The sequence below is a fragment of the Ictalurus furcatus genome, chromosome 8 (genome assembly GCF_023375685.1).
Source record: "Ictalurus furcatus strain D&B chromosome 8, Billie_1.0, whole genome shotgun sequence".
NCBI lineage: Eukaryota > Metazoa > Chordata > Actinopteri > Siluriformes > Ictaluridae > Ictalurus > Ictalurus furcatus.
In genome coordinates, this window is record NC_071262.1 from 8,432,662 (window position 1) to 8,459,434 (window position 26,773).

Sequence of the window (26,773 nt, forward strand, 5' to 3'; positions counted from 1 at the left end):
GCATCTCTGTTCAGGCAAGCAGTGTTGCACATATTAGGAAAAGAATGCAGATTTGCGTTCTCACCAAGGCCATCATAGAGGACCCATAGGAGGAGGATCCATTGTACCAGAGTCCTCCCACCCCAAGTCATTCCAATGACCGTAATTTCCAAGTACTTCCAAGAATGTCATGAATACATCAAGGTCCTCAAGCCTGGAACCACTGCTCCCAGAAACCACATCTACCCGCTAACAAGCTATGAGGCAGTACATTGACAAAGCCCTCATGCAGGGTTACATCCGAGCCGCCACTTCCCCAACATCAGCTGGATTCTTCTCTGTGGAAAAACAGAAGACGGTCTCAGGCCCTGTATTTACTATCAAGGGTTGAACCAGATCACAATTAAGTATAGCTTCCTTCTAATCCCACTAATCCCGCTACCACTAATCCCATCAGTCCTTGAACAGCTCAGAAAAGCCCAATTGTTCAAGTTGTATTTGCACAATGTGCACAACCTCATGTGCATCAAGAAAGGCAAGGAATGAAAAACAATGTTTAGCAACACGTTCGGTCACTCTGAGTAGTGCATAATGCCATATGGGCTCACCTGTGTGCATGCTGTCCTTCAGTGTCTTTTTAACGATGACATCCTGGTCTACTCACCATCCATGGAAACTCATGGAAACCATGTCAAGCAAGTGTCTCCACAAGAAACATCTTTATATCAAAGGTAAGAAATGTGGATTCCATGTCCCTCGAAGGTCATTTCTTGTTTACATCATCAGTGCAGAAGGAGTATTCATGTGTAAGGGGCACTCAGTTCATGTCAAAAGGTTTCTGTCCTTGTTTTTCTTTCCAACTTTAGACCATGGTGAGTGCTTGGGATGTAGTGCTGATACGGGGCTGTATGTGGCTCCCCTCCTGCTTGTGTCAGACTGTCTCTCTTCAATCTGGAAAACTAAAGCTTACCCACGCAAACACAACCAGGGCCGAGTGGAGATCTTCTATAACAACGAGTGAGGCACAATCTGTGATGATGACTTCACTCTGACTAATGCCCATGTGTTCTGTTGCCATCTAAGATTTGTGAATGCTATCAGTTGATCAAATAGTGTCAAGGATGGATTGGGCACAGGTTGGTATAACAGATGTTTCCCTTTGTGATTTTGAAATGAGGACACAGTAAGAGTATTGCATAATTTTATTTTTAAGTGTAAAGAAATATACCTAGTGTGGTAAAAAATAAAATGGAGAATGAGATAAATAGAGTTTTATGATCAGTAAAAAAAATTTTTTTAACTTGAATCAGTAATTTTTATAATCCTGGATAAATTTATTTATAGCACATTATTGTTGAATTCTTGAATCTGCTCTGCCCTGTCCCTGTTTCCACTTGGCTTGCAGTATTAGCATGTTCATTAATTGTGCTCCACATCATGGTCTCTGCAGGTAAGATTTGGCTGGATAATGTAATATGCAGAGGCTCCGAAAGCAGATACTAAAGTTTGTTGATGGGCATAGACCTGAATGAAAATCTGAGACATTGTTATACATAGTACATTCAAACACAGTTGTTTATTTTTTATTTATTTTTTATTTTTTATTTACTGGTTTGATAATCTGATAAAAAAAATCAAGTTTCTCTCTGTCTCTCTCTCTGTCTCTCTCTCTGTCTCTCTCTTTTCTTTGTTTCATGCTTCTTTTCCATGTTTCCTCAGCTGACTTTATAGGATGGGATTTAATAGTGTAGGGTATTAAAGGTAAAGGTATTCGGTGAGTGTCTGAACAAGAGCCATAAGCCACACTGGCCACCCAAGAAGTACACTTCTTGCTGAGTATACCTCTACCTGAAGTTCACCTACCTAGACCCAGCCTTTGACAGAGTGACTGAGGCCAGCTTTTACATGGTGGCTTGCCAATTCCACAGGGACATCTGCCTTTGTTAACCACTATACAGAGACAATAAGATTTGGAGTAACTACACTGAGGAAATCTTTTTTAGTAAGTAACAGAGAAATCCTTCTGTCTAACATCACTGTCTCTCTCTTCCTCTCTTATTCAGTCACTTTTTCAGCCCTTTTCACAAATATCTTTTTGCTCCTTCTATAGAGAGAACCTCTCTCCATTGTGCCTATCTTGCTTAATTTTTTTTCTCAGATATTTCTCACATAATTTGGCCTTGTATCTACATTAATTCATTCAAACCTCTGACTTAAATTATCAAACACATTTGTATATACTGTAGTGAATATACAGTCACCTCTGAAACTATTGGAACAGCAAGGCCAGTTCATTTGTTTTTGCTATACACCAAAGACATTTGGGGTTGAATAACAGGTATGAAGTGCAGAATAGAGCAGGTACATGCTGGTGTAGTGTTATATTCAAGTGCTTGTCATTCATAATCTACTCAAGACCTGTTTTTGCAGCTTTTGTGCAGGTTCAGTGAGACACACAGCACACAGTTTTCTTTTACCTCTCATATTTCTTCATGTTTATATTGACCTACATCCTCACAATATTTAAATGAAAAAGGAAAAATTCATTCATTCATTCATTCATTCATTCATTCATACATACATACATATATACATACAACCAATTCAGAAAAAAGTTGGGACAGTATGGAAAATGCTTTAAAAAAAAACAAAGAGGAGTGATTTGTAAATCTACTTTGACTTGTATTTAAACAAAAAAAATGTATAAAGACATGGCATTTCATGTTTTATCTAATAAACTGCATAGATTTTTGAAGATAAAAGTGTAGTGAGGCAATCGTCTAATCATAGTATATAAGGAGCCTGAAAAAAAGGCCTAGTTCTTCAAGAGCAAGGATGGATCGAGGCTCACCAAATCTGCCAACAGATGAGTCAGTGAATAATCCAACACTGTGAGAATAACATTCCCCAAAGACAAATAGGTAGAGTTTTGGGCATTTCACCTTCTACAGCGCACAATATAATTTAAACGATTATTTAAAATATTATATTAAGGAATACAGTTAAATCTGAGTGCGTAAAGGGCAAGGCAGAAAACCACTTCTGAATGCGCGTGATCTCTGATCCCTCAAACATCATTGTCTTAAAAACCGTCATGAGTCTGTAATAGATATCCTGACATGGGCTTGGGAATACTTTGGTAAACCTTTGTGAGTCAACACCATTCGCCACTGCATCCACAGATGCAAGTTAATGCTTTACTATGCAAAGCAGAAGGCATACATCAACACTGTCCAGAAGCGCAGCCCACTTCTCTGGACTCGGTCTCATCAGATGGATCTGTAGCACAGTGGAATCGTGTTTTGTGATCTGACAAGTCAACATTTCAAATAGTTTCTGGACAAAACAGCCATTGTGTAATATTTTGAGATACTGGATTTTTGATTTCCATGAGCTGTAAGCCATAATCATCCATATTAAAACAAAAAAAGGCTTGAAATATTTCACCTTATGTGTAATGAATCTAGAATATATGAAAGTTCCACTTTTTGAATTAAATTATGGGAAAAAATGAAATGTTCTATGATATTCTGATAATGATATTCTATACACTTTTTGGAGTGTGATGCAGTCATCAGATTTTAAATGATCATTTTAAAAAATAAATTAAATGCACAAAGTAAAACATCAAATAATTTCTTAATAATGTGTTTTCAATATAGTACAGGGTGAACTGAATTTTTTTATTGACTCTTTTTGTTTGTTTTTTTTGCATTTTCCATACTATCCCAGCTTTTTTCGGAATTGGGGCTGTACTTAGTTGAAGCACCTTTAGATTTTATCACAGCATTCAATCTTTTGGGTAAGAGTCAATCAGTTTGGTACAGCTTGATGTAGAAATATTTTGCCATTCTTCCTTGCAAAAGCACCCTAACTCTGTCAAATTGGCTGGGCATCTCCTGTGCAGCCCTCTTCAGGTCACCCCACAGATTTTTGATTGTACTGAGGTCTGGACTCTGGCTCAGCCATTCCAAAACCTTGACCTCGTTTTGGTGAAGTCATTTCTTTGTTGATCTGGAGGGTTGCTTTGGGTCATTGTCAAGATGAAAGATGAAATTCCTGTTCATTGTAAGTGTTTTAGAAGAAGCCTTAAGGTTTTGCACCAAAATTGACTGGTATTTGGATCTATTCATTATTCTCTTCACCCTGATTAAAGCCCCAGTTCCAGCTGAAGAAAAACAGTCACAAAAATATGATGCTGCCACCACCATGCTTCCCCATGGGGATGGTGTTCTTTTGGTGATGTGCTTTGTTTTTGTTCAAAAAACAAATCTTTTGGTGTTATAGCCAAAAAGTTCAACTTTGGTCTCATCAGATTATAACACGTTATTCCATATAGTTTTGGGAGATTGGATGTATTTTTATTTATTTATTTTTGGTTAACAAAGGCTTCCATCTTGCCACCCTACCCCATACCCCAGTGATATGAATAATTTGGGAGACTGTTGTCACGAGTAGGGAGCAACCAGTACTTGCCAGAAGTTGCTGCAATTATTTTAATGTTGCTCTAGGCCTCTTGGCAGCCTCCCTGACCAGTTTTCTCCTGATCTCCTAATCAATTTTAGAGGAAGGGCCTGTTCTTAATAGTGCCACTGTCATGCCATATTCTCCTGATATTTTTCAACAATGAGATCCTGTACCTGCTTTGTATGCTCTTTGCAGTCCATGGCTTTTCCAGGTGGATGTTACCAAAATCCTATTGGAGGAGTGGTACTTTATATTTGGGTGTAATCAGTCAGATTAACTGCTGGAACTCTGAACATATCCACGTTCCCATTTATAAAAGGCTGTGCACATTTATGCAAGCTGGGTATTGGATGTTTTTTGTTTTTCTTCCCCAAAATATTTCTTACTGTTTGTCACTTTATATTTATATGTTAATTTAAAAAAATTTTACATCACAAAAGTGTTTTACGTTTTAACAGGGGTGTGTAGACAGAAAGAATTATTGTCAGAAACAAATCCCCAAAGCACTCAGAGACTGCCTCATTATAAGTATATTTATAGTAGCTTGGAGACATGGTGATAATAAGTGACAGTGGAATGATGTGAGAGTTGGTGAAGGTCACTGGATCAGCTGGCATACACTTGCAAGCCCTGTTGTTGTGTTTTTTCCACAACAGAAAATGGTCCGTGCTTGTTTTTATACACCATCATGCTATTTAGTTATGACTGTGTCTGTTTAAAGGTCAACACTAAAGCAGAGACAGCTGGCAGGTGGAGTCCTAGGGGGCAGTATCCCTTCAGCAAGTTGATTTTAAGCTCCTTGATCAGTTACAAGCACCAACAAACAGACAGGAAAGAATTATATATAGACATTAACAAAATAAAGACAAAATAACAGTAAGCAAAATCCCTGTTTGAAATTTATTTCTTCTAAGGATTATTAGAACCATTTTACTGTTCTTCATTCTATAAATTTATCATATACAATTCTTCAACTCACTAAAATATCCCACAGATTATTATTTTTTTAATCTCCAAACATGTTTACCATGATTTTTTGTTTTGTTTTCCAGTTATTCCAGATCTAATACATCAAATGGAAACTTGGACAAATGAAACCCCCTGTCTAGGTTAGATCGTGTTTTATCTATTGTTCTTGTCTTCAGCTTCTGGCCACCGAGATCGGTGTTGTTTCAACACAGATCACCAAAGCAGACAAAGCTGAGCACATCAAAAGAAAAAGACACAATTTCCCACACCACACACCGGGGTAAGTACAGGTTCAGTTGGGAGAAACTGGATAGAGTACTGAAAATGTACTGAAATTTATGAGCTAAGATATTGTATTCTGAGTAAAGATGATACGCTGTGCATACGGTGTACACACTCAGTGGCAAAATTTTTTTTATTATAAAACATACTATTTTCCCACATAGATTTGGGGGCCAGACTTCGTACTGTGGTACAGGGTTTTCTGGGCTCAAGCGCTGAAGCAGAGGATCCTAGAGTGGTGCGGATGGCACATCAGGTGAAGGAAGTGCTACCAGATGTCCCCCTGAGTGTTATCACTAGAGATCTGTGTAAGACACCTTTAGTATTCCTCACAACAGCAGTCAAATAGATAATAGCTGCACTAATCCCAAAAAAAGCTATAATCCACTCTACGGTTCTCTAATTTACGGTTTATACTGTTTTTTTATACTACATTTTTCATTGTGCATTTTAATAAGAATCCCATGTTTTCTCTTGCATGATGATCTCTTATGTCCATTTAGTGCAACAAACTGTGTAGATACAACTATTTCCTGCAGAAGCTGCACCATCAGGCCCATCATGACCTTTAACCTCCACCACTCCTTCTGTTTCTGCTTCATCACCGACTCAAAAGGTGGGAATGATTCACTGATCTCACACTGCCACAGCACTCTATGTCAATATACTAACAAGGATAAGAAGCGTTACAGGGAATGAAAACTGAAAATGGACTAAATTTTTAATTGAGTGTAATTGAAAATGCAGACAAAATCACTCTAAATTGTTCCACAGTTAACGTGTTATTTTCAAAGTGCTTAAAGAGTTAATAACTTTATCTTTCAACACCAGTCTGATTTGAAGAATGTATATCATAAATATTTTCGCAATAGGGCGAAAATAATTTGTCACTTAATTCACAACTGACTACATAAAGACATAAAGACATAGACACTATAGCAGGGTTTTCATAGATGGGATGATGGCAGGAAAATCTGTGTAAAAACATTTTTCCTACAAGCAACAATCACACTGCAAATATATATATATATATATATATATATATATATATATATATATATATATATATATATATATATATATATATGTATGTATATATATATATATATATATATATATATATATATATATATATATATATATATATATATATATATATATATATATATATATATGTATGTATGTATAACATTAATCAGTATTATTAACCATTCTTTTATTTTGTTCTAACTGGTTTCCAACTAAATAGGGGTAAAGAAATGCTGGAGCAAGAACCTAAAATATTGTTTCCTTTCAGAACAAACCATGAATGAAATATAAACTTTCTAATCCCTGTGTACTAATTTTATCAGGACTTCTTTATCATCAGCAATCTAGACATGTTAACATTACTTCACAGACATGCTTGCTGTTTATATCTTATTGGAATATGCACTGACCAGTTCACATGTGTTAAGATTAATGTCTATAGTCCAGTCATTTTATCTAATGAATAAGAAAAGTACTATTCGTATGTTGTAACATTTCATTAGGTTGACCTTGTTATTGAAAATATTTAGATGGTCATTTTTGTTGTAGGAACTGATTATACAGTATGTATTGTATAAAAACTACACATCAGCACAGAAATCTTGTGAATGCAGTTCACGTTTGAAAGCATATTTCTGAGATTCATAACACAGGCAAGCAGCAGCACATACTCAGCAATGCAGACTGGCAGGTTACCAGTGAGCATTCCTAGTTATCATAAAGCAAAGTGCTCAAGAGGAAGATGTAATATCTCATATGTAATAGTCAAAGAAGAAATTTATTTCTAAGAGGAAGTAAAGTATGAAGTCATCGGTCATTTATCATAGAAGTTACATAGAGAAAGATGGCCTGGATCAAATCAAACAAATTGTTCAAGTTAATTGAGGGACAGTTAATTGGAGTTCACACAATGTTCCTAAAACAAGGAGTGGAAAGAATTACACTGACTTTACCTGCAGCATTTGTATTCAGCAAACGTACGGAAAGAAGGGACGGAATAAGAGGTTTGGAATCAGTTGACTTCAATGGATTTTTATTAATCCTCTTGCATGGTAATCATGCATGTCTTTTTAATTATTCCTCTGTGACAGAAAAAAAGATATTTTGCTAAAAGGTTTGAACTACACCCCAGTACCAGTGAAACATCTCATATTATTTTTTATAAAGTTTAGATTTAGAAAGCAGTAGCTTGGCATTGTGTGGTACCGAACAAAACCCAGTTTGAGGTTATGGTGTAAGGATATTTGTAGATTCAATATCAGACATTAAAGATCATTTATAGATGAAAAATCTTGTTTTATTTTGTCTCAGAAGTGTCCATGTTAAACATGTTAAACATTATTATGTTTTGAATAGTGTGGAGACATGGAGATATTTTAAGTATTTTTAAATCTTGAACATTGAAAATTGTTTAAATGTATTTTAAAAATTATATTTCTTGGAGCCAGAGTCTTCTATTCTTCAGTTTTTTGCTGCAGAACACGTTAGGTTCAAGCTGACATTATTTACAGGCTACTTATTTTTTGACTTTGGATTAAACCTAATACAAGTGACCAGTCAAACATGACAGAAGAACTCAATAATAAATGTAATAACTTTAATAATAATTGATGGTGATGTGCACCGCTGTAAATAAATTAAAGAATACAGGGACCCCCTGGCTATGTTTCAGGGACCCTCTGAATGTTTTTGTTTTACCGCTGAGGAGAACCGTTATGTACGGAGCCCCCCTACTGCCAGGTTAAAAAAAACAAAAAAAAAAAAAACAAAAAAAAAAAAAACAAACAAAAAAAAACAGCCGTGTGCGATCTGTGCTCTCAGCTTTGTAAACCGCGCGCGAACCGCGTTAAAGTTGGGTTTATATTTGGACATTCGCTGTACATTCGAGCTTCTCTCTTCTATTTCTCAAGAAATAAACACACAAAAAGGACATAATGTGTATTGTCTTAATAATGTGTATTGAGTGGACATAGAACCAATACAACTGAATATACTTTTACATTTAATCCCGTTAAAGCCCGGAAGCGGAAACGGGCTTTGGGAAACGCAGGTCATCAGCGCCTTATAGTAATGGTGTCACTAAGGGACCGTCTAAAAAGTGCATGACCTGGGCAACTGCATAAGATTCTACTAAGTTAACAGTCGTCTACTTAACAGGATATCTAACTTATTGCAGTGTTAGGATACAGTATGGATAAAGAATGTTTTATAGCATATGTATTATTAATGATATACCTTTATATTACACATATAAACTTATTGTGCCATATAAAAATCTTATACAGTTACCCAAGTCATGAACTTTTTAGACGGTCCCTTACTGACTGCGCTGATGACCTGCGCTTCCCAAAGCCCGCTTCCGCGGCCTTTAACGGGAGAAAAATTAAAAATATATTCAGTTGTGTTGGTTCTATGTCCACTCAATACACAATAGTAAGACAATACACATTATGTCATTTTTGTGTGTTTATTTCCTGAGAAATAGAAGAGAGAAGCTCGAATGTACAGCGAATGTCCAACATACACCCAACTTTAACGTGTTGCGCGCGGTTTACAAAACTGAGAGCACAGATTGCACACGGCTGTGCTGTTTTGTTTTGTTTTGTTTTTCACCGGGCACTAGGGGGGCTCCGTAGTTATGAACTCAGACTGACCTGTAAAATAAAGACGTGCATTTAAAAAAAATTGTTGCAACAATATCTACTAATTACAATTGATTTACTGCATCAGCCAATAGTCATAGAGTTCTCGGTGGCCTCCACCAATTAAATCGTCGGGGAGGCGGGCGCATGGCATAAAGCGACCAATGGGAACGCGTTGGCTATTTCAGCAGAGTGAATAAATAGAAGTACTTCACAAATTACGGTTTCATTGTCGTACTGTAGAGTCGGACGGGGATTTTTTTCAGTGGAAGTATTTGTGCTACAGCGTGCAGAAGGAGGGAGATTGTTCATTTGCAAGTGGGACAGTGCGGTAACCAAATCGGTGCCACAGTAAGACTGAAAGATTGTCTTTTCAACACATTCACAGGTTTTCATGGCCTTTTGAGCTCCTGGTGATTGTTTAATAGTCCCGTTCGTTTTAAAAGTTGTTTATTAGTTTATATGATAACTTAATTTCATATTTTTGTATCACAGGCTCAGTTATAACTTTTTTTTATATACCTTTTTTAATGCATTTTTTAATACAAGTATACTGTTAACTATCTGGCTTAGTAAACCACATTTGGTAAATGTTGATGTGAAGCCCAAATGTCTGTGAGATATTAATATTTTAGACCTTTTCCCCTACGAGCGAGTTGCTGTGAATGAGCTAACGGCTAAAGTGCTGAAGGGTGTGGCTGGTGCGCGCGCTCTCTCAGCGGCCAAAAACTTCACTCGTTCTTTGTCCGAGTAACAAAAGCACTCGTTCACTGTCCGAATAACAAAAGGTTAAACTTTATTGCCTATATATTTATTTATTTTTATTTTTTAAGTCAGCGTAAAGGTTTTGACCGACCAGCCTGCGTCGGCGGTTTAAAATGGCTTTATATACTTGTCTGTCTCTCTCGCCCTCTGGTGGAGCAGCGTGAGAGATTGATGTTTCAAGTTGTGACTTGAGTGAAGCTTGTTTTGTTTTCCTGTCAGTCCGCTTTCTCTTGTGTTTAAGCTTTTGAAGTAAAACTAGTTATTTGTCACTGTTTACAAAACCACACATTTTTGTGTGCTCTCAGTTCTGGGAAGTCATCAGTGACGAGCATGGGATTGACCCTACAGGCAGTTACCATGGCGACAGTGACCTTCAACTTGATAGAATTAATGTATACTACCATGAAGCTACAGGTGAGGTATTTCAAGGTTATGTACCTTTTTTTTAATACATATAATGCATATTCTGTAATTTTTATTCATTTTCTTATCCTTTCAGGTGGCAAGTATGTCCCCCGTGCTGTATTGGTAGATCTGGAGCCGAGTACCATGGACTCGTTGAGGTCTGGACCTTTTGGGCAAATTTTCAGGCCTGACAACTTTGTTTTCGGTAATTATTACACAACACTCTATAACTGCATACAGATGCAAAGCAGTAAATCAGATACAGTCATATCTGTCTTGTGCCTCATTTTGATTTCCCTGCTATTTCCTGCTAGCTGTAACTCTGCATGTAATCAACACTTCTCCACAGGCCAGAGTGGTGCTGGTAATAACTGGGCCAAGGGCCACTACACAGAAGGTGCTGAGCTGGTGGACTCTGTCCTGGATGTGGTGTGAAAGGAGGCAGAGAGCTGCGACTGCCTCCAGGGCTTCCAGCTCACCCACTCGCTGGGTGGTGGTACTGGCTCGGGCATGGGCACCCTGCTCATCAGCAAAATCCGTGAGGAGTACCCTGACTGCATTACGAACACCTTCAGCGTTGTCCCCTTACCCAAAGTCGCGGATACAGTGGTGGAGCCTTATAATGCCACACTCTGTCCACCAGCTGGTAGAGAACATGGACGAGACATACTGCATAGACAACGAAGCCCTGTATGACATCTGTTTCCACACCCTCAAGCTCACAACACCAACCTATGGTTACCTGAACCACTTGGTCTCTGCCACCATGAGTGGAGTCACAACATGTCCCTGGGCAGCTCAGTGCTGACCTGCACAAACTGGCTGATAACATGGTGCCCTTCCCCATCTCCACTTCTTTATGCCAGGTTTTGCCCCACTGACTAGCAGGGGTAGCCAGCAATACCGTGCTCTCACTGTGCCTGAATTAACCCAGAAAATGTTCGATGCCAAGAACATGATGGCCGCTTGCGACCCACACCACAGCCGCTACCTCACAGTGGCTGCTGTCTTCCGTGGCCGCATGTCCATGAAGGAGGTGGATGAGCAGATGCTCACTGTGCAGAACAAAAACAGCAGCTACTTTGTTGAATGGATCCCCAACAACGTGAAGACAGCTGTGTGTGACATCCCACCCCGTGGCCTGAAGATGGCTGCCACCTTCATTGGGAACAGCACCGCTATCCAGGAGCTGTTAAAGCGCATCTCTGAGCAGTTCACGGCCATGTTCAGACGCAAGCCTTTCCTGCACTGGTACACAGGTGAGGGTATGGATGAAATGGAGAGCAACATGAACAACCTGGTTTCAGAGTACCAGCAGTACCAGGATGCAACTGCTGAAGATGAAGGAGAGTTTGAGGAGGAGGGAGAAGAGGAGCTGGCTTAAATATATTGTCAGTAACCTTCCATGTTCTGTTAACATGTTTACTTTTTTCTGTTCATTTCTTCCCTGTTTGAATTGTTAAGAAGTTTCTCAGATTCTTTGTTCCTCAATTTTGTTCCTTCCAACTTTGTTTTATATTAGTAAAACATGCAATTTATAATCATGGTCTCAGGGTATTTCTTGTAGTGAATCTTAATACAATTCTTATTTTCCTGTTAAAACCAATGTGGTTCTGTTATAAGGGTAGGCTTGTTGAATTGGCCTTTGCTAACTATTTTAAGAAGTGAAGGTCTTTCTCACTTATAATTTTGGTGTACCACGAAATACAATATTCAGTTAGGTATCTTAGTGTGACCAACTGCAGTAATCTCATTGCACAATTTTGAAGAGACTAACTACTGTTACCTATAGCACTGTTTAGCTACTTGGGTTGCACCAAAGTGGTTTTATGGGCTAAATTCTGCCTTTCTGTTTAGGGAAACTAACTAGGGTCCATTGTGTGCTTAAGTTTGAGGTTTCTTCCAGATGATGCATATTAAAAACTGGACAACTACCAAGAACAAACCAGAAACAGCAGGTTTTAAGAAAACTGCCCCCAGTTGTGCAGTCATGGGTTAGTGTGCCCAAAGTGGGTTTAAGTTAAGAATTGTCTGGCTTTGTGTAGTATGCCTTGAATTGCACAAGATTACTTACATGGACTCACTTTTCTTTCAGAGTTTTGGACTTGGGTTTAAATACTACGGAAGCCTTAAGCGGCCATGCATTAGTACTTTTTTTCTGTTTTCTAGTGATCACGATTTAATTTTCCTGTGCACTGGACATCAATCATCCCGATTGGGATGGGGTTTTGAATGGGTTTTTTTGTTAAATGCCTGAAATAAGGTCTGTGGTTAACACAAGCTCAATATATGTTCCCGTTTACCCCACTCACGATTGTTTTTTTAAAAGCTTTTACGTGTCTTGAAAGACGGTTGCTAACAAGTGGCTAAATAGGACTACAGAGGTTGTCAGGGACATTAAACGTAATCACACGGAACAGGAAAATCTATTACAGCCTCGTTGTGTTTATACTCGCACTCTTGCAACTCAACTTTGTAGCTTTATCAATTTATAGTATTTTCCAGTTGTATTGGTTTTTTTTTTGTAAATAAAGCTTGAAAGAGTTGCCGGAAGTGTAGCGGTGGTGACGTTGAAGTCACGCGACCGTGGTGTAGTTTGTTTATAGCCTAACATTAGCTTTTTACTTCTGGTGAGTGTATAGGCTTCAAAAATCTGCTATAATCTAAAAGCCAATGGAAAAAATCCTATTGGCTTTTTGTTTAAGGAACCAGGGTGATCCTAACTTCTGGGGTGCCCTAATAAAATAGCTCTTTGCTGCAGGATTGACGATTTACATATTAGGGTCCGACACTGGAGAAGGGGGACACCCCTCTCTCTTAATGTGGAGATCAAGTCCATCTCTACAGCGGGCAATTATTACATTTATGATGGCGAAGATGCCAACGTGCATATAACACAAGGGCGTAGATTTGCATATGGACGGTAGGGACATGTCTCTACCAATATTTTGGGAGGGCAGAATTGTCCCTACCAATATTTACGCGAACTCGTTCGCGTTACCTTTGGAGTGAAGTCATGTAAATTCCATAGCATACTCTCCCAGAAGCTCCAGGATGTAGGCATGCTAGCGTTTGATTGGCTGAAAGGGAGGGGGCGGGGCTATCTGAAGGCTCACCTTACGTGCAAATATCGAGCTGTCAGTGTAGAGTACAGACACGGAGGCGAGGCTAAGAAGGCTGTCAGTCCCTACCTCAAGCATGGTCGGAAAATGTAGTCTTTGACTTTACTCCCTTTCCTCTATTGCCTGCGCGGCACAGCACACATAAAGTATTTTTCCCATGCCAACACGTGTTGTACTTTGTAGCTATCATGCCACCAAAACAATGACGAGACATCAGGAGCTTTTTCCCCACACAAAGCGATATAATAGGTAGTAAACTAACTGTCCAGTAGCCACATTGATTTAAAATGAAAACCTGTTAGCGACCAAACGTCACCAGCCTTGCACTGCGGAAAGTAATGTCACCTGATGTTAGTTAACAGTGTTAGCTAGCGTTAACTAGCAAACTGACCCTGCCTTCTGTCATCTGCAGGCTAGCAGTCAGGTTGCTAGCTGGAACATAAAATAGGTGTGTATATGAAATTATGTTGAGTTGAATTTTAGTCTAGAAATCCCATGAAAATGTCATAATTTAATGAATGAGTTTGTATGCAGGAAACACAGCAGCAGGCTGAAGTAGAGCAGGATGAAACAGCTGCATCTTCAGGGTTTCAGGTGAGGTCCTAATTATGAATTATATTTGGAATTGTAGGGAGGAATCAGCATTAAAGTCAGTCTTTAGGATGTTCAGCAAATATACAGTATAACCTTTGAAAGTCAACATACTGGTCATGAGTTTGTTTTGGAAAAAAATCTTACATCAAAACAACATAAGATCCTATTCACTCAATATTAACATTTCCCTCAAAAATAAATGGGCTCCAAAGTTTAACTATATGTTTATGTATCTTCACTAATGCATAAGTTTATTACAATAGGAAACTCAGAAATCAAGTAGGCCTAAAGATGCCATAGGGTAGATTGAGGGAGAAGCAGCTGGACCTTCAGGGATTCAGGTGAGGTCTTAAAATGATACTGCGATTAAACATAGGCCTATATGAAGAGTTCATTTGCAAAAACAGATATCTCCATTCTTATGAATATTTAAAAATCATGTTTGTTTTTTTTTTTATTGCGCATTCCAGGTAATTTACATTTACTTTACATTTATTCATTTAGCAGACGCTTTTATCCAAAGCGACTTACGAATGAGAGGTAATATCAATCAAACTGCAGTTGGGTTGTTTTCATTAAGTGAAAATAAATGTAATCAAAACAACCCAATTGCAGCTTGATTTGTATTACCTGGAATGCACAATTTAAAAAATGATTTATGAAAATGAATTAAAATGGTGGATATCTGTTTTTGCAAATGAACTCTTCATATGCTATTATGGATTAATTGTAAATGACCAATTTACATGTATTGTAAGTACCATAGTCTACCTATTTTAATGTTAACTTAGTTGCAAGTTATTATAACACAGGATGCAAAAGAATAATTTGTAAGTGTTGATACAGACCAGGTTAAGTTTAGTTTTCTCTTTAGGAGACAGGCAGTGTGAGTGAGGATGATCCTGAAGCAGGTCAATGTGTAGCAGTGTCATGGACATGGGGAGTAAGCCATACCAGCCTGATCCAAAATTCATAGAAGTACAGCAACTTCCAAACAAGATTTTGCGGTTTCAGGCGAACTGGTACAGTCAGTATTCATGGCTTCACTACAGTCCAACACCGAAAAAGGTTCTTTGTTTTGAGTGTGTCAAAGCATACACCATAAAAAAGACCACTTTGGAAAAAAGAATGACCCTGCCTTCTGCACAAAGGGTTTCAATAATTGGAAGAATGCCACAGATAGCTTTAGTCGCTGTTTGGATTGTTTAAATAGACACCAAGGACTATCATGAAGAATGTTGATGTTGGATGCAAAACATTTTTATTTTTATTTTTTCCGTTAACAAGTAATTTCATAGTTTGCTTTCTTTTAGTCTTTGATCTGTTGCTTTGTATAATTTGTATTTAAATGTAAATACAGATCTTAATGTAAATATAGATGTTATATTTTAATAAAGCACTTGGTTGTCAACATTAAACAGTCCTTTTTTTGGGGGGGGTGGGGTGGGGTGGGTGCCCCTACCAATATTGAGACCAAACCTACACCCTTGCAATTTGACATTCTCTGGAGAACTTTAGACAAATTAGCTGTGCTTCTCACATTGTCTCTGTCAATCCATTACAGCACACACGCACACACCCCTAATATACCACAGCTCCATCTAATTGACATTGAGAATTACAAGTGTATTAGACTGAACCAGGTTTTGACCTGAATCTAAGGTGAAATAACACTTATGTTATACAAACAATTAAATCAATGTCCGAGCTTCCATGTCAGTAAAAACTGCCGAGATCGCTTATAGTTAACTTGTAAGAGAAGTAAGCAACAATCATAACATGAACCAGTCCCCTACCTGAGCCTTGTAACCAGGTAACACAGTAAACATTGTGTCTCACTAATGACTCCCAGAGAGATCAGCACACTCATATTCTCTCACAATTTCTCATCAATTCATACTGGTTTCCTCAGTTCCACAACTTTCTAACTCCTTAAACTTCCAGAAGCAATTGGTGGGTCGAGACTAACACCTATCAAACTTCATGTACTGTAGGAATTATAATACATATCTGATTATCCGCAATACTACATATTAATCTAATGCGGATAACAGTAGCTGAATCTCTGCAAGCTTCTGTTGTTATGGGAAATGTCGGAAGCTTGATTGTTGATTGATTGTACAGGTATGTGTGTGATCAGAATGATGGTGAGCTTGAACGTGACAGAGTTAGTGGACATTGTGTTTGCGATGGCCATGTTTGGCCGTGTTCTATGAGTGTGGCACTGATTCCACTGACATGACAATCAGAACAGTCATAACCTTTCCTATCAGTTTCACCATCATTACTGAATTTTTCTTAGTAGTTATTAAATAATATGCTTTATGTTCAATTGTCATAGAATTAAAACTTACATGTTTCAGTGTACTTATTTAGCGGCAACCCCTGCCACATTGGAGAATCAATGTATCACAGATGATCCATAACAGAGACTTAAACAATCCCATATGGAGTGAAATTCAGCTACGAACTCTGTAAGAGCTTTCTTGTAGTAGGTTTATTTCTACTCATCAGCTACTTGGCCAAACTGATAACGTCAGTGTCATTTATCAGAGTCACATTAGGAATTCTACTCTGTCTGATAACAAGCAGCTTGGCTTTTACAGTGCTAATCACTACCTCATTTCCTCTGGCTGTGTTTATTCACAGAGTGGTAATTATACCAAGTCGATTGCAATACTCAGTACACCGTTGGCGTGGTTATTAGCAGTAACACAAGTGGTCAGTAACTGCTTTGGAATTGAGAATATGTTGACTGATCAGGTGTAATGATTCCCGTAGGGCTCCTGCTGCAACATAACCAGCATGTTCACTCAGTCTATTGACAAAGACAGCTAGCATGAAATTTGACCTGAAGCTTCATGTGTATACATGCACACCAGGTGTCTTGGTTAGTTATTGACTCATGGCCTGACATCTCCTTAATAGCCAGTGCTTGGCATCAGAAAGGTATTGTTGTTGTAAAATTAAAAGATTTTGAATGTATCTCTATATATTTTCTGTCTTGTTCTCCTTCTGATACTGTAGTGATTTTAACTAAGCATTCTTCCCCCTATACTGTTCATTATTTCCCCACCCTTACATACATCAGTTAGTATAAGATACAGCCATCCATCCATCTTCTATACTGCTTATCCTTTCCAGGGTCACAGGGAACCTGGAGTCTATCCCAGGGATCATCAGGCCCAAGGCGGGGTACACCCGGGACAGGGTGCCAATCCATCGTAGGGCACAATCACACATCCCTTCATTCACACATCCCTTCATTCACTATGGACACTTTAGACATGCCAATCAACATGCATGTCTCTGGACTGGGGGAGGAAACCGGAGTACCCGGAGGAAACCCCTGCAGCACGGGGAGAACATGCAAACTCTGAGCTCACACACAGAGTCGCGGGAATCGAACCCACGAACCCTAGTATAAGATACATTTAAATATATTTAATGTTCAGGTGACAATCTCAGTCCCACTAGTTCATATCACTTAAGAAAAACCTTATAATAAGATCTATCCCAATTCTGCCTTCCAATATACTCAGAAATGTTACTTAAATAAATTATAGTACCTTTTAAGTCCTTAATTAGATATCTCAATGGTCCAAGAGGAACATCTGCTGAAATGTTTTAGGCACTTCTGCCTTATTTCCTATTACAAATATGACAAATTTTATTTGTGTCTCACACACACACACATACACACCCATACACAGTATGATGTAGGTAAATTCTTTTTTACAACTGCCCATTACAAAATAGAATTTACATAGAGTTTGAAAAAAGTGGAAGTTTTTTTTTTTTTTTTCAGTATAAAACATATAATGTGAGGATAAAAAGATGGGGAGGAGCAACAGTCTGACCAGAATTGGTATAAAGTGCAGATATGTGTAGTTGTTTTTGCAATATAATGCTGTACAACATTAAGCTGAGGTATTTTAATTTAAATTGCCATATATATATATATATATATATACAGTATCTCACAAAAGTGAGTACACCCCTCACATTTTTGTAAATATTTGATATCTTTTAATGTGACAACACTGAATAAATGACACTTTGCTACAATGTAAAGTAGTGAGTGTACAGATTGTGTAACAGTGTAAATTTGCTGTCCCCTCAAAATAACTCAACATACAGTCATTAATGTCTAAACCACTGGCAACAAAAGTGAGTACACCCCTAAGTGAAAATGTCCAAATTGGGCCCAAAGTGTCAATATTTTGTGTGGCCACCATTATTTTCCAGCACTGCCTTAACCCTCTTGGGCATGGAATTCACCAGAGCTTCACAGGTTGCCACTGGAGTCCTCTTCCACTCCTCTGTGACAACATCACAGAGCTGGTGGATGTTAGAGACCTTGTACTCCTCTACCTTCACCTGAGGATGTCCCACAGATGCTAAATAGGGTTTAGGTCTGGAGACATGCTTGGCCAGTCCATCACCTTCACCCTCAGCTTCTTTAGTAAGGCAGTGGTCATCTTGGAGGTGTGTTTGGGGTCATTATCATGCTGGAATACTGCATACTGATCCTGCACTGCTTCAGTATGTCACAGCACATGTTGGCATTCATGGTTCCCTCAATGAAATGTAGCTCCCCAGTGCCGGCAGCACTCATGCAGCCCCAGACCATGACACTCCCACCACCATGCTTGACTGTAGGCAAGACACACTTGTCTTTGTACTCCTCACCTGGTTGCCGCCACACACTCTTGACACCGTCTGAACCAAATAATTTTATCTTGGTCTCATCAGACCACAGGACATGGTTCCAGTAATCCATGTCCTTAGTCTGCTTGTCTTCAGCAAACTGTTTGCGGGCTTTCTTGTGCATCATCTTTAGAAGAGGCTTCCTTCTGGGACGACAGCCATGCAGACCAATTTGATGCAGTGTGCGGCATATGGTCTGAGCACTGACAGGCTGACCCCCCATCCCTTCAACCTCTGCAGCAATGCTAGCAGCACTCATACGTCTATTTCCCAAAGACAACCTCTGGATATGACGCTGAGCACGGGCACTCAACTTCTTTGGTCGACCCTGGCGAGGCCTGTTCTGAGTGGAACCTGTCCTGTTAAACCGCCGTATGGTCTCGGCCACCGTGCTGCAGCTCAGTGTCAGGGTCTTGGCAATCTTCTTATAGCCTAGGCCATCTTTATGTAGAGCAACAATTCTTTTTTTCAGATCCTCAGAGAGTTCTTTGCCATGAGGTGCCATGTTGAACTTCCAGTGACCAGTATGAGGGAGTGTGAGAGTGATGACACCAAATTTAACACACCTGCTCCCCATTCACACCTGAGACCTTGTAACGCTAACAAGTCACATGACACCACGGAGGGAAAATGGCTAATTGGGCGCAATTTGGACATTTTCACTTAGGGGTGTACTCACTTTTGTTGCCAGCATCAAGATATATATATATATATATATATATATATATATATATATATAGAGAGAGAGAGAGAGAGAGAGAGAGAGAGAGAGAGAGAGAGAGAGAGATAGATAGATAGATAGATAGATAGATAGATACACACACACACACACACACACACAGAGGATAAAGTGTTTACTGCAGCTCCATCCATTAGGATGGATCAGGCAGGTCCGGAAAGCAGAAAGGGTCAGGCTCACTGGCATCTCCATAAAACCATGTGTAGCTTGACAGAAGGAGAGAGGGAGAGGGAGGTAAAGAGTGGGAGAGATTGTTAGATATGCTTACTATCCCGTAATGGATAAGACTGTGTACTTTGCATAAAAGAAAGTCTACTCATGGAAAGCTTGAGTAAACAAATACGTTCTCAGCCTAGACTTAAACACTGAGACTGTGTCTGAGTCCCGAACACTAATTGGAAGGCTGTTCCATAACTGTGGGGCTTTGTAAGAGGTACAGACAAATAGCCTGTACCTTTTGATCTAAGTAGGAGTTGTGGATCATAGAAGACCAAAAGTTCGCTCAGGTACTGTCGCAAGACCATTCAGTGCTTTATAGGTCAATAGTAGTATTTTATAATCAATGCGAAATTTCATTGGGAGACAATGCAGTGTGGATAAGATAGGGGTGATGTGGTCATATCTTCTGGTTCTAGTTAGGACTCTTGCAGCTGCATTCTGGACTAAATGGAGCTTATTTATGCTCCTACTGGAACATCCAGACAATAAGGCATTACAGTAATCTAGCCTCGAGGTGTTGAAAACATGAACTAATATTTCTGCATCATATAGTGACATTATATTTCTTATCTTAACAATATTTCTGAGATTTTTTTTATTAATGATTTTATTTTATTCATTTATTTTGCTTGTATTATTATTATTTATTTATTTATTTGAATCATTTCTGAGGAAGAAAAAAAAGATATTTCCAAATTTAGACATGGGACGTTTATACCTTAAACTCCGCCTTGGTTCCAAGTAACCAATCGGAGTGCAGTATTTTTGTTCACGTGTTGTCTCGCGAATACAGCAGTTTAAAGTGTGTTCGCAACTTTTAATTCGGCCATTTCGACCCAGCCGCTATTTGGCTCCTGTCCTGGGCCCGAGCGGGATTTCGTCTCCTTGAAACGACACCACATTAACATCGCCCAACAATGAGTGAAACCGCCATTTCTTTCGCCAAGGACTTCTTGGCTGGTGGTGTCGCTGCCGCCATTTCCAAAACAGCTGTTGCTCCCATCGAAAGAGTGAAGCTACTTCTCCAGGTAAAACAGGAGTGAAATCGGATTGATGATCCTTCAGATTGTTCCGCAAGGTGGAGCCAGTGTCTGACCAGTCAGCTGGAGCATCCTGTATACTTCTAGTACTTAGTTAGAAGTTAATACTAAAACCTAATAGACTTGACGAAGGACGATGAAGTAAATCCGACTAATAACTGCTTTGTGTGCGTTGAAGTTTAACTGCGTTTCCGCTGTATAGTGAAGTAATCATTGCTAACAGTAGTCAGCTAATTAGCGCAGGATAGCTGGTTAACAATGTTGACGGTAGTAAAAAAAAAAACCCACCATTACTATACGAATTCATATCCATCTGTGTAGTTAATTATTACTGCTCTTGTGTGGAAAGAAAGCGATGACGTACTTGTCGAGTGTGTCGCGAGCGGTGTGTGTGTGACCTTTAGCTCGGGGACTCCAGGAAGAATGAACCGGCTAGCGCAAGGCTAATTCTCAACCTGAACAGAAAGCTAGCGAGCTAGCATAGCTGTGTGACTAGCCAAGCCGAGGCTGAAGAGATTGGTCATTTTGGAAGCCCAAACTCTTCTTGTGTATTATTTCCAGCCCTTCGCCGTTAAGTGGTCTTTTAACACTAAGACACTAAACCCCAGTTGCTCATAGCGGGTGAAGAGAAACGGTGTAAGGCACTTTGTAGAACAGTTAAAGGTAAAAGAAAAAAAGTGCTATGTAAGTGCAGACCAGTTTAACTAACAGTAGAAGTCTGCTGTTTAAAGGTTTAGCTTGTTTCACACGAAATTAAATTGCAAAATGTCAAGGATTTGTAGGATATAAAGAGTGCCTGTGTATTTGGGATTAATGTGTACTTGGGCCAAGGTCGTAGCAAGGGGAGAGCTTGTGTTTCTGAGGTATTCATTGCTTTCTTCTCTGGTCCAGTCAGGTTTAAACTGCTCAAGTTCCTGCAAAGTAACTACAGCAGGAATAGTTGTGCCATGTTTTATTTTTTATCTTTGGACAGAAAATTGGTTCTTTTTATCCGGGACAGCAGGATACATGTGTGAACCGGCTAGCTCAAGGCCCGGCATTGTGTACAGTGATTGATTTTTAATGTGCTCACAGAAATTAGTGCAAACCTTCTCAGTGACCTGATCACTAGATTTGGTTCATTCCTAAAAACGTTTAGTTATTACATTATGTAACTTGTCCTTTTGCAGGTCCAACATGCCAGCAAACAAATCACAGCTGATAAGCAGTACAAGGGTATTGTGGACTGCGTTGTCCGTATTCCCAAGGAGCAGGGTTTCTTGTCATTCTGGAGAGGCAACTTGGCCAACGTCATCAGATATTTCCCCACTCAGGCCCTCAACTTTGCTTTCAAGGACAAGTACAAGAAAGTCTTCCTGGACGGCGTAGACAAGCACACCCAGTTCTGGAGGTACTTTGCTGGTAACTTGGCCTCTGGTGGTGCTGCTGGTGCGACCTCTCTCTGCTTTGTATACCCTCTTGACTTTGCCAGAACCCGTCTGGCAGCAGACGTTGGCAAAGCTGGAGCCGAGAGAGAGTTCTCGGGTTTGGGCAACTGCTTAGTGAAAATCTCCAAGTCTGATGGCATCAAGGGTCTGTACCAGGGCTTCAACGTATCTGTGCAGGGTATCATCATCTACAGAGCAGCTTACTTCGGCATCTACGACACTGCCAAAGGTGAGTCTATTGGAAGTGTAGGGAAGACGTTTAGAGTGTGTTTGTGGTTTATTAATTGATTTAATGCCCTCCTCTGTAGGCATGTTGCCAGATCCCAAGAACACCCATATTGTCGTGAGTTGGATGATTGCTCAGACTGTAACAGCTGTTGCTGGCCTTGCATCCTACCCCTTCGATACCGTGCGTCGTCGTATGATGATGCAGTCTGGACGCAAAGGAGGTAAGCGTATAGCACGTTGTGTGCAAAACTTTCATTTGTCCCCTTCCTTTTGTGAGACGAGTAATGTACGCATCATTTTGCATTGCAGCTGACATCATGTACACTGGTACGATTGACTGCTGGAGGAAGATTGCCCGTGATGAGGGTGGCAAGGCCTTCTTCAAGGGAGCTTGGTCCAATGTTCTCCGAGGCATGGGTGGTGCCTTTGTGCTCGTCCTGTATGACGAGTTTAAGAAAATCATCTAAATGTTTGACTGCTAGTGTTGAGGTGTAAAGTGTAAAATAACTTGTACATTTGCAAGGACTCAAATTCTGCCTTATTTATAGGGACCAACTAGTATAGCTGTACTAGTTGTACTGTGGGAATAGTTATGTGCTTTTATTTTGGCACTGCTTTGTTTTTCCCCTCATCACACCATTCCTGGAAGAAGCCATGCCAGGTACTGAAACCTGTCTTGTCATCCAGTCTGTTTGAGACAATTCAATAAAGACCAACTGAATGTGATCTTACCTTTTGTGTTGAGCTATGTTTGTTGTTTTGCACTTATTTTCCAGGTTGTTTTATTGATTTTAAATCTAAAGTATTGTTGATAGATTTATCTCCACTGTTGATGACTAGTGTTTGTTCAACGGTCTCGGATTTAATGCCCTAAGAGGTATAGACAGGCACGCTGTATTTCTAGAGTTTCAAATGCCTGGGCCATCTTCCACTCTTGTGTGGGTCTCGGCCAAGAACAGCTGTGATGGACATGATATCTTGGTGCCTCTTGAGTCATTTATACCAATAGGGAATATATACATTTTACCCCTCCCCCAATAATGTTATATCACTGCTTACGAGAAAAGATTTCACTTTGTTTATGGAGGAGGCAAAAGTATATTTGACGTACCCTGTTTCTCCGTTTCAATAACGCAATCTGCCTTTGTGATACACAAGTGACTTGTCTAGGTTTCCATGAAAAAGGATCAAAGGTTTAACTTGATTATTGGCTGATTGGTTAACTATATATAGCCCTGATATGGAAGCTTCTCAGTATTCATTGAAATGTAACACTGCAGTGTCAAAGAACATTGCTGGTTGTCTACAGGTCAAAGGTTGTTTCTTCCGTAGCCAGGGAAGAAATGTTTCAATAATTAGTTAACGTTTTGACAGCACATTTTTTTAATACAGTCCACTGTCAAATTGGGTTATGATCTGGTGATTGACTTGGCCAGTTTAAAACCTTCCACTTTTTCCCCCTGATGAAGTCCTTCGTTGTGTTGACGGTGTGTTTTCCTCCCAATTAGATTGGATGCATTTCTCTGTATATTGGCTGGCAGAATGTTTCTGTAGACTTCTGAATTCATTCTGGTCCTCATCAAAGATTAGTGAGCCTGTTCCAGAAGCAGCCATGCAAGTCAAAGCCATGCCAACTACATGCACTGTGCTGGACCAATGGGCTCATGTTCATGAGCAGATCCTTTCTTTCTCCACACTTTCACTTTGGTAGAGGTTAATCTTGGTTCCTGAACCTTTGTGGGTCATTTGTTTCTTTGTGAATTCCAATCTGGTTTTCTGATTCTTACTGTTGTTGAGTGGTTTGCATATTGTGGTATGGTCTCTATATTTCTGCTCTCAAACTCTTCAAGCTGTGGAGATTGTTGATATGATTGACTTGTTTTTGGGCTTATCTTCACAGCTCTCACAATGGTTGTCATAAAAAAAAGTGTACACAGTACTATGCAAAAGTCTTAGGCACATGCAAAGAAATGCTGTAGAGCAAAGATACCTTCAAAAATAATTAAATGTTTCTCTACTTAGAAATATATAGAGAGCAGTAACGGTAATAAAGGAAGCAAGGTCAATATTTGGTGTTGCAGCCCTTTTCTTTTCGAAAAATCAATTAGTCCCGGGTGGACTTTGACACTTCCAGCAGCGTTTGTGGTTTTTAAAAGTGTCTCTTACAAACATCTTTCTGTAACATTTAGTATAACAAGTATTTGCATTACATACATTTTGTGCTGGAAAACTAATATTTGGGAATCTAAAAGGTTTTTGCACTGACTCGATAATGTAGAAATCATAAACTAACAAAGCTTGCACTAAAAAAAGTACGTAAGACTTTTACGCAGTATTGTGTATGTCTGTGTGTATGTGAGTAAGTGTAGCTGCAGCTCAGTTTCTCACACAGTACTACATTCACATATTGAAGAGACAGGTTACTGTGTGGGTTTTTTTTTTTGTTTTTTTTTTTTAAAGAAGTCTAATATCTCTCCCTTATCATCTGTAATTGACCCTATGCGAAGTTAAGACAGTCTATGATTACATCTAAGCATCCAATTACCCACATTTTAGTCTAATCTCAATTTTAATTACAAATTCCCATTATCAGAGCTCTACCTTAAAATCAACTAACAGCTTAAGTTACTAATTAGATTATGGCTAGCCTTCTGCAGTAAGTAACTTAACTAGTCATAATTTCTTACTTTCTTTGAGTTAGTTTCCATGCTCTCGTTAACTACGTGGTCAGTTCTTTTGGGTGATGGGTTACCTGCTTCCTCTCAGAAAAACGGGTAGGTTTCAGTACCTTGTTGTGGTGGCAGAATCCACAAACTCCGCAGTAGTAATAATGTCTACTCTCGGACTCAAATCACTCACCTCTGGCTTGCACGTAGTGTCAGCTCTAGGTTTTTTGGTTAGATGTGTTCTCATAATGGCATATAGCTATTCATCCTTGCAACTGCGGGGTTTGAACACTCGACCCGGGTTGGATGCAGCTACATATGGTCTCTGCAAAGTACTTGGGATTTCTCACCCTCTGCGATACATCCATCATTCACCCGGCAACATTTACTGCCAATCCCTCCATCTGGTCATCTCATACAGACATCTGCTACACGTCGGTCATCTGCTCAATGTAGGAGGAAATATAATTCCCTATTAACTATGTTATGCAAACTACCAAAGGAACCGTGATCTACACTACCTAAATGTTTTTAACCTGCTATCACTCTGTATAATTGCTGGTCCTTGACAGATAAGGCATCAAAGCTCTGAACCACAATAACTGCGAAAAACCTGGATATATTGCTACTTACTGAAACATGGCAAATCCCTAATGATAATTTACACATGAATCGGCATTGGCTAAAGCTCACTCGAAATCAAGAGGTGGCAGTTTAGCTGTTGCATATGGTAGCAGCTTGAACATCAAAAATATTGTTCTTCATGATATTACCACCTTTGAATATTATGTTAAACTGATTGTTGTGCTTGTGTGTCGGCCTGCTAACCCTCTATTGAGTTTCTATAGCAATGTCAGAGCTGTTAACTCTTATCTGTGCCATATGTGCATTTGTGTTATTACTTGGTGATTTCACTATACATGTTGATACTGATTGTGCTGCTGCCCATGAACTTTTATCTGTGCTTAAATGTTTCAACCTCGTACATGTTGATTTTCCAACTCACACATGTGGCCATATCTTGTATTTGTTATGTACTCGTGGTCTAAACAATGTCACTGTATCCGGGTCTCAGATCGGACTGTCTGATCACTTATTTATGGAATTGAGCTGTGAATTTCCTCTTTCCATGTCTGCTGTAAAATCTTTGGTTTCTTTTCGTAACTTGACCTCCATTAATCCTGTATTCTCTGCATCACTGCAACAATCTTTTACTAAAGATGTCATGCAACTATCCTGTCCACATGATATCATCACTGATTATAACAAATCTATTTCTAAGGCCCTTGATTTACATGCCCCCTTAAGTGTAGATATGTGCCGCCCACTCATTCCTCCCCCTGGTACACACAGGAACTCTGTGCTCTTAAAGCTGCGGGACGACACCTTGAGCGTCTTTACAAGAAAATTGGTCTTACTGTGAACTTGGATACAATCTGCACTAAATGATGCACGCTCATCCTACTTTTCTGCTCTGATTAATAATAACT

The 26,773-nt window shown here is 39.3% G+C and overlaps 1 protein-coding gene, 1 long non-coding RNA gene and 1 pseudogene across 2 annotated transcripts; all 3 read left to right on the forward strand.

Moving 5' to 3' along the window:
* Positions 1–9,620: 9,620 nt before the first annotated feature.
* On the forward strand, positions 9,621–13,559 carry LOC128611182 (tubulin beta-4B chain-like; annotated as a pseudogene).
* Positions 13,560–14,052: 493 nt separating this feature from the next.
* LOC128611183 (uncharacterized) lies at positions 14,053–16,246 on the forward strand. The gene is made up of 3 exons (XR_008386518.1): positions 14,053–14,254; positions 14,518–14,595; positions 15,129–16,246. It is a non-coding gene; the product is annotated as an uncharacterized LOC128611183 (long non-coding RNA).
* A 4,488-nt stretch (positions 16,247–20,734) lies between these two features.
* On the forward strand, positions 20,735–23,343 carry slc25a5 (solute carrier family 25 member 5). The gene is made up of 4 exons (XM_053630519.1): positions 20,735–20,950; positions 22,132–22,618; positions 22,698–22,838; positions 22,927–23,343. The coding sequence occupies exons 1-4, from the start codon at positions 20,840–20,842 to the stop codon at positions 23,082–23,084; spliced, it is 897 nt and encodes a 298-aa protein (XP_053486494.1). The 5' UTR covers positions 20,735–20,839; the 3' UTR covers positions 23,085–23,343.
* The last annotated feature ends 3,430 nt before the right edge of the window (positions 23,344–26,773 follow it).

Excerpts from the sequence above, each read along its gene's own strand:
- slc25a5 (XM_053630519.1), top strand. The coding sequence starts at position 20,840 with ATGAGTGAAACCGCCATTTCTTTCGCCAAGGACTTCTTGGCTGGTGGT. Across the intron at positions 20,951-22,131 it reads GAGTGAAGCTACTTCTCCAG|GTCCAACATGCCAGCAAACA; the intron begins GTAAAACAGGAG and ends GTCCTTTTGCAG. Across the intron at positions 22,839-22,926 it reads GCAGTCTGGACGCAAAGGAG|CTGACATCATGTACACTGGT; the intron begins GTAAGCGTATAG and ends TTTGCATTGCAG.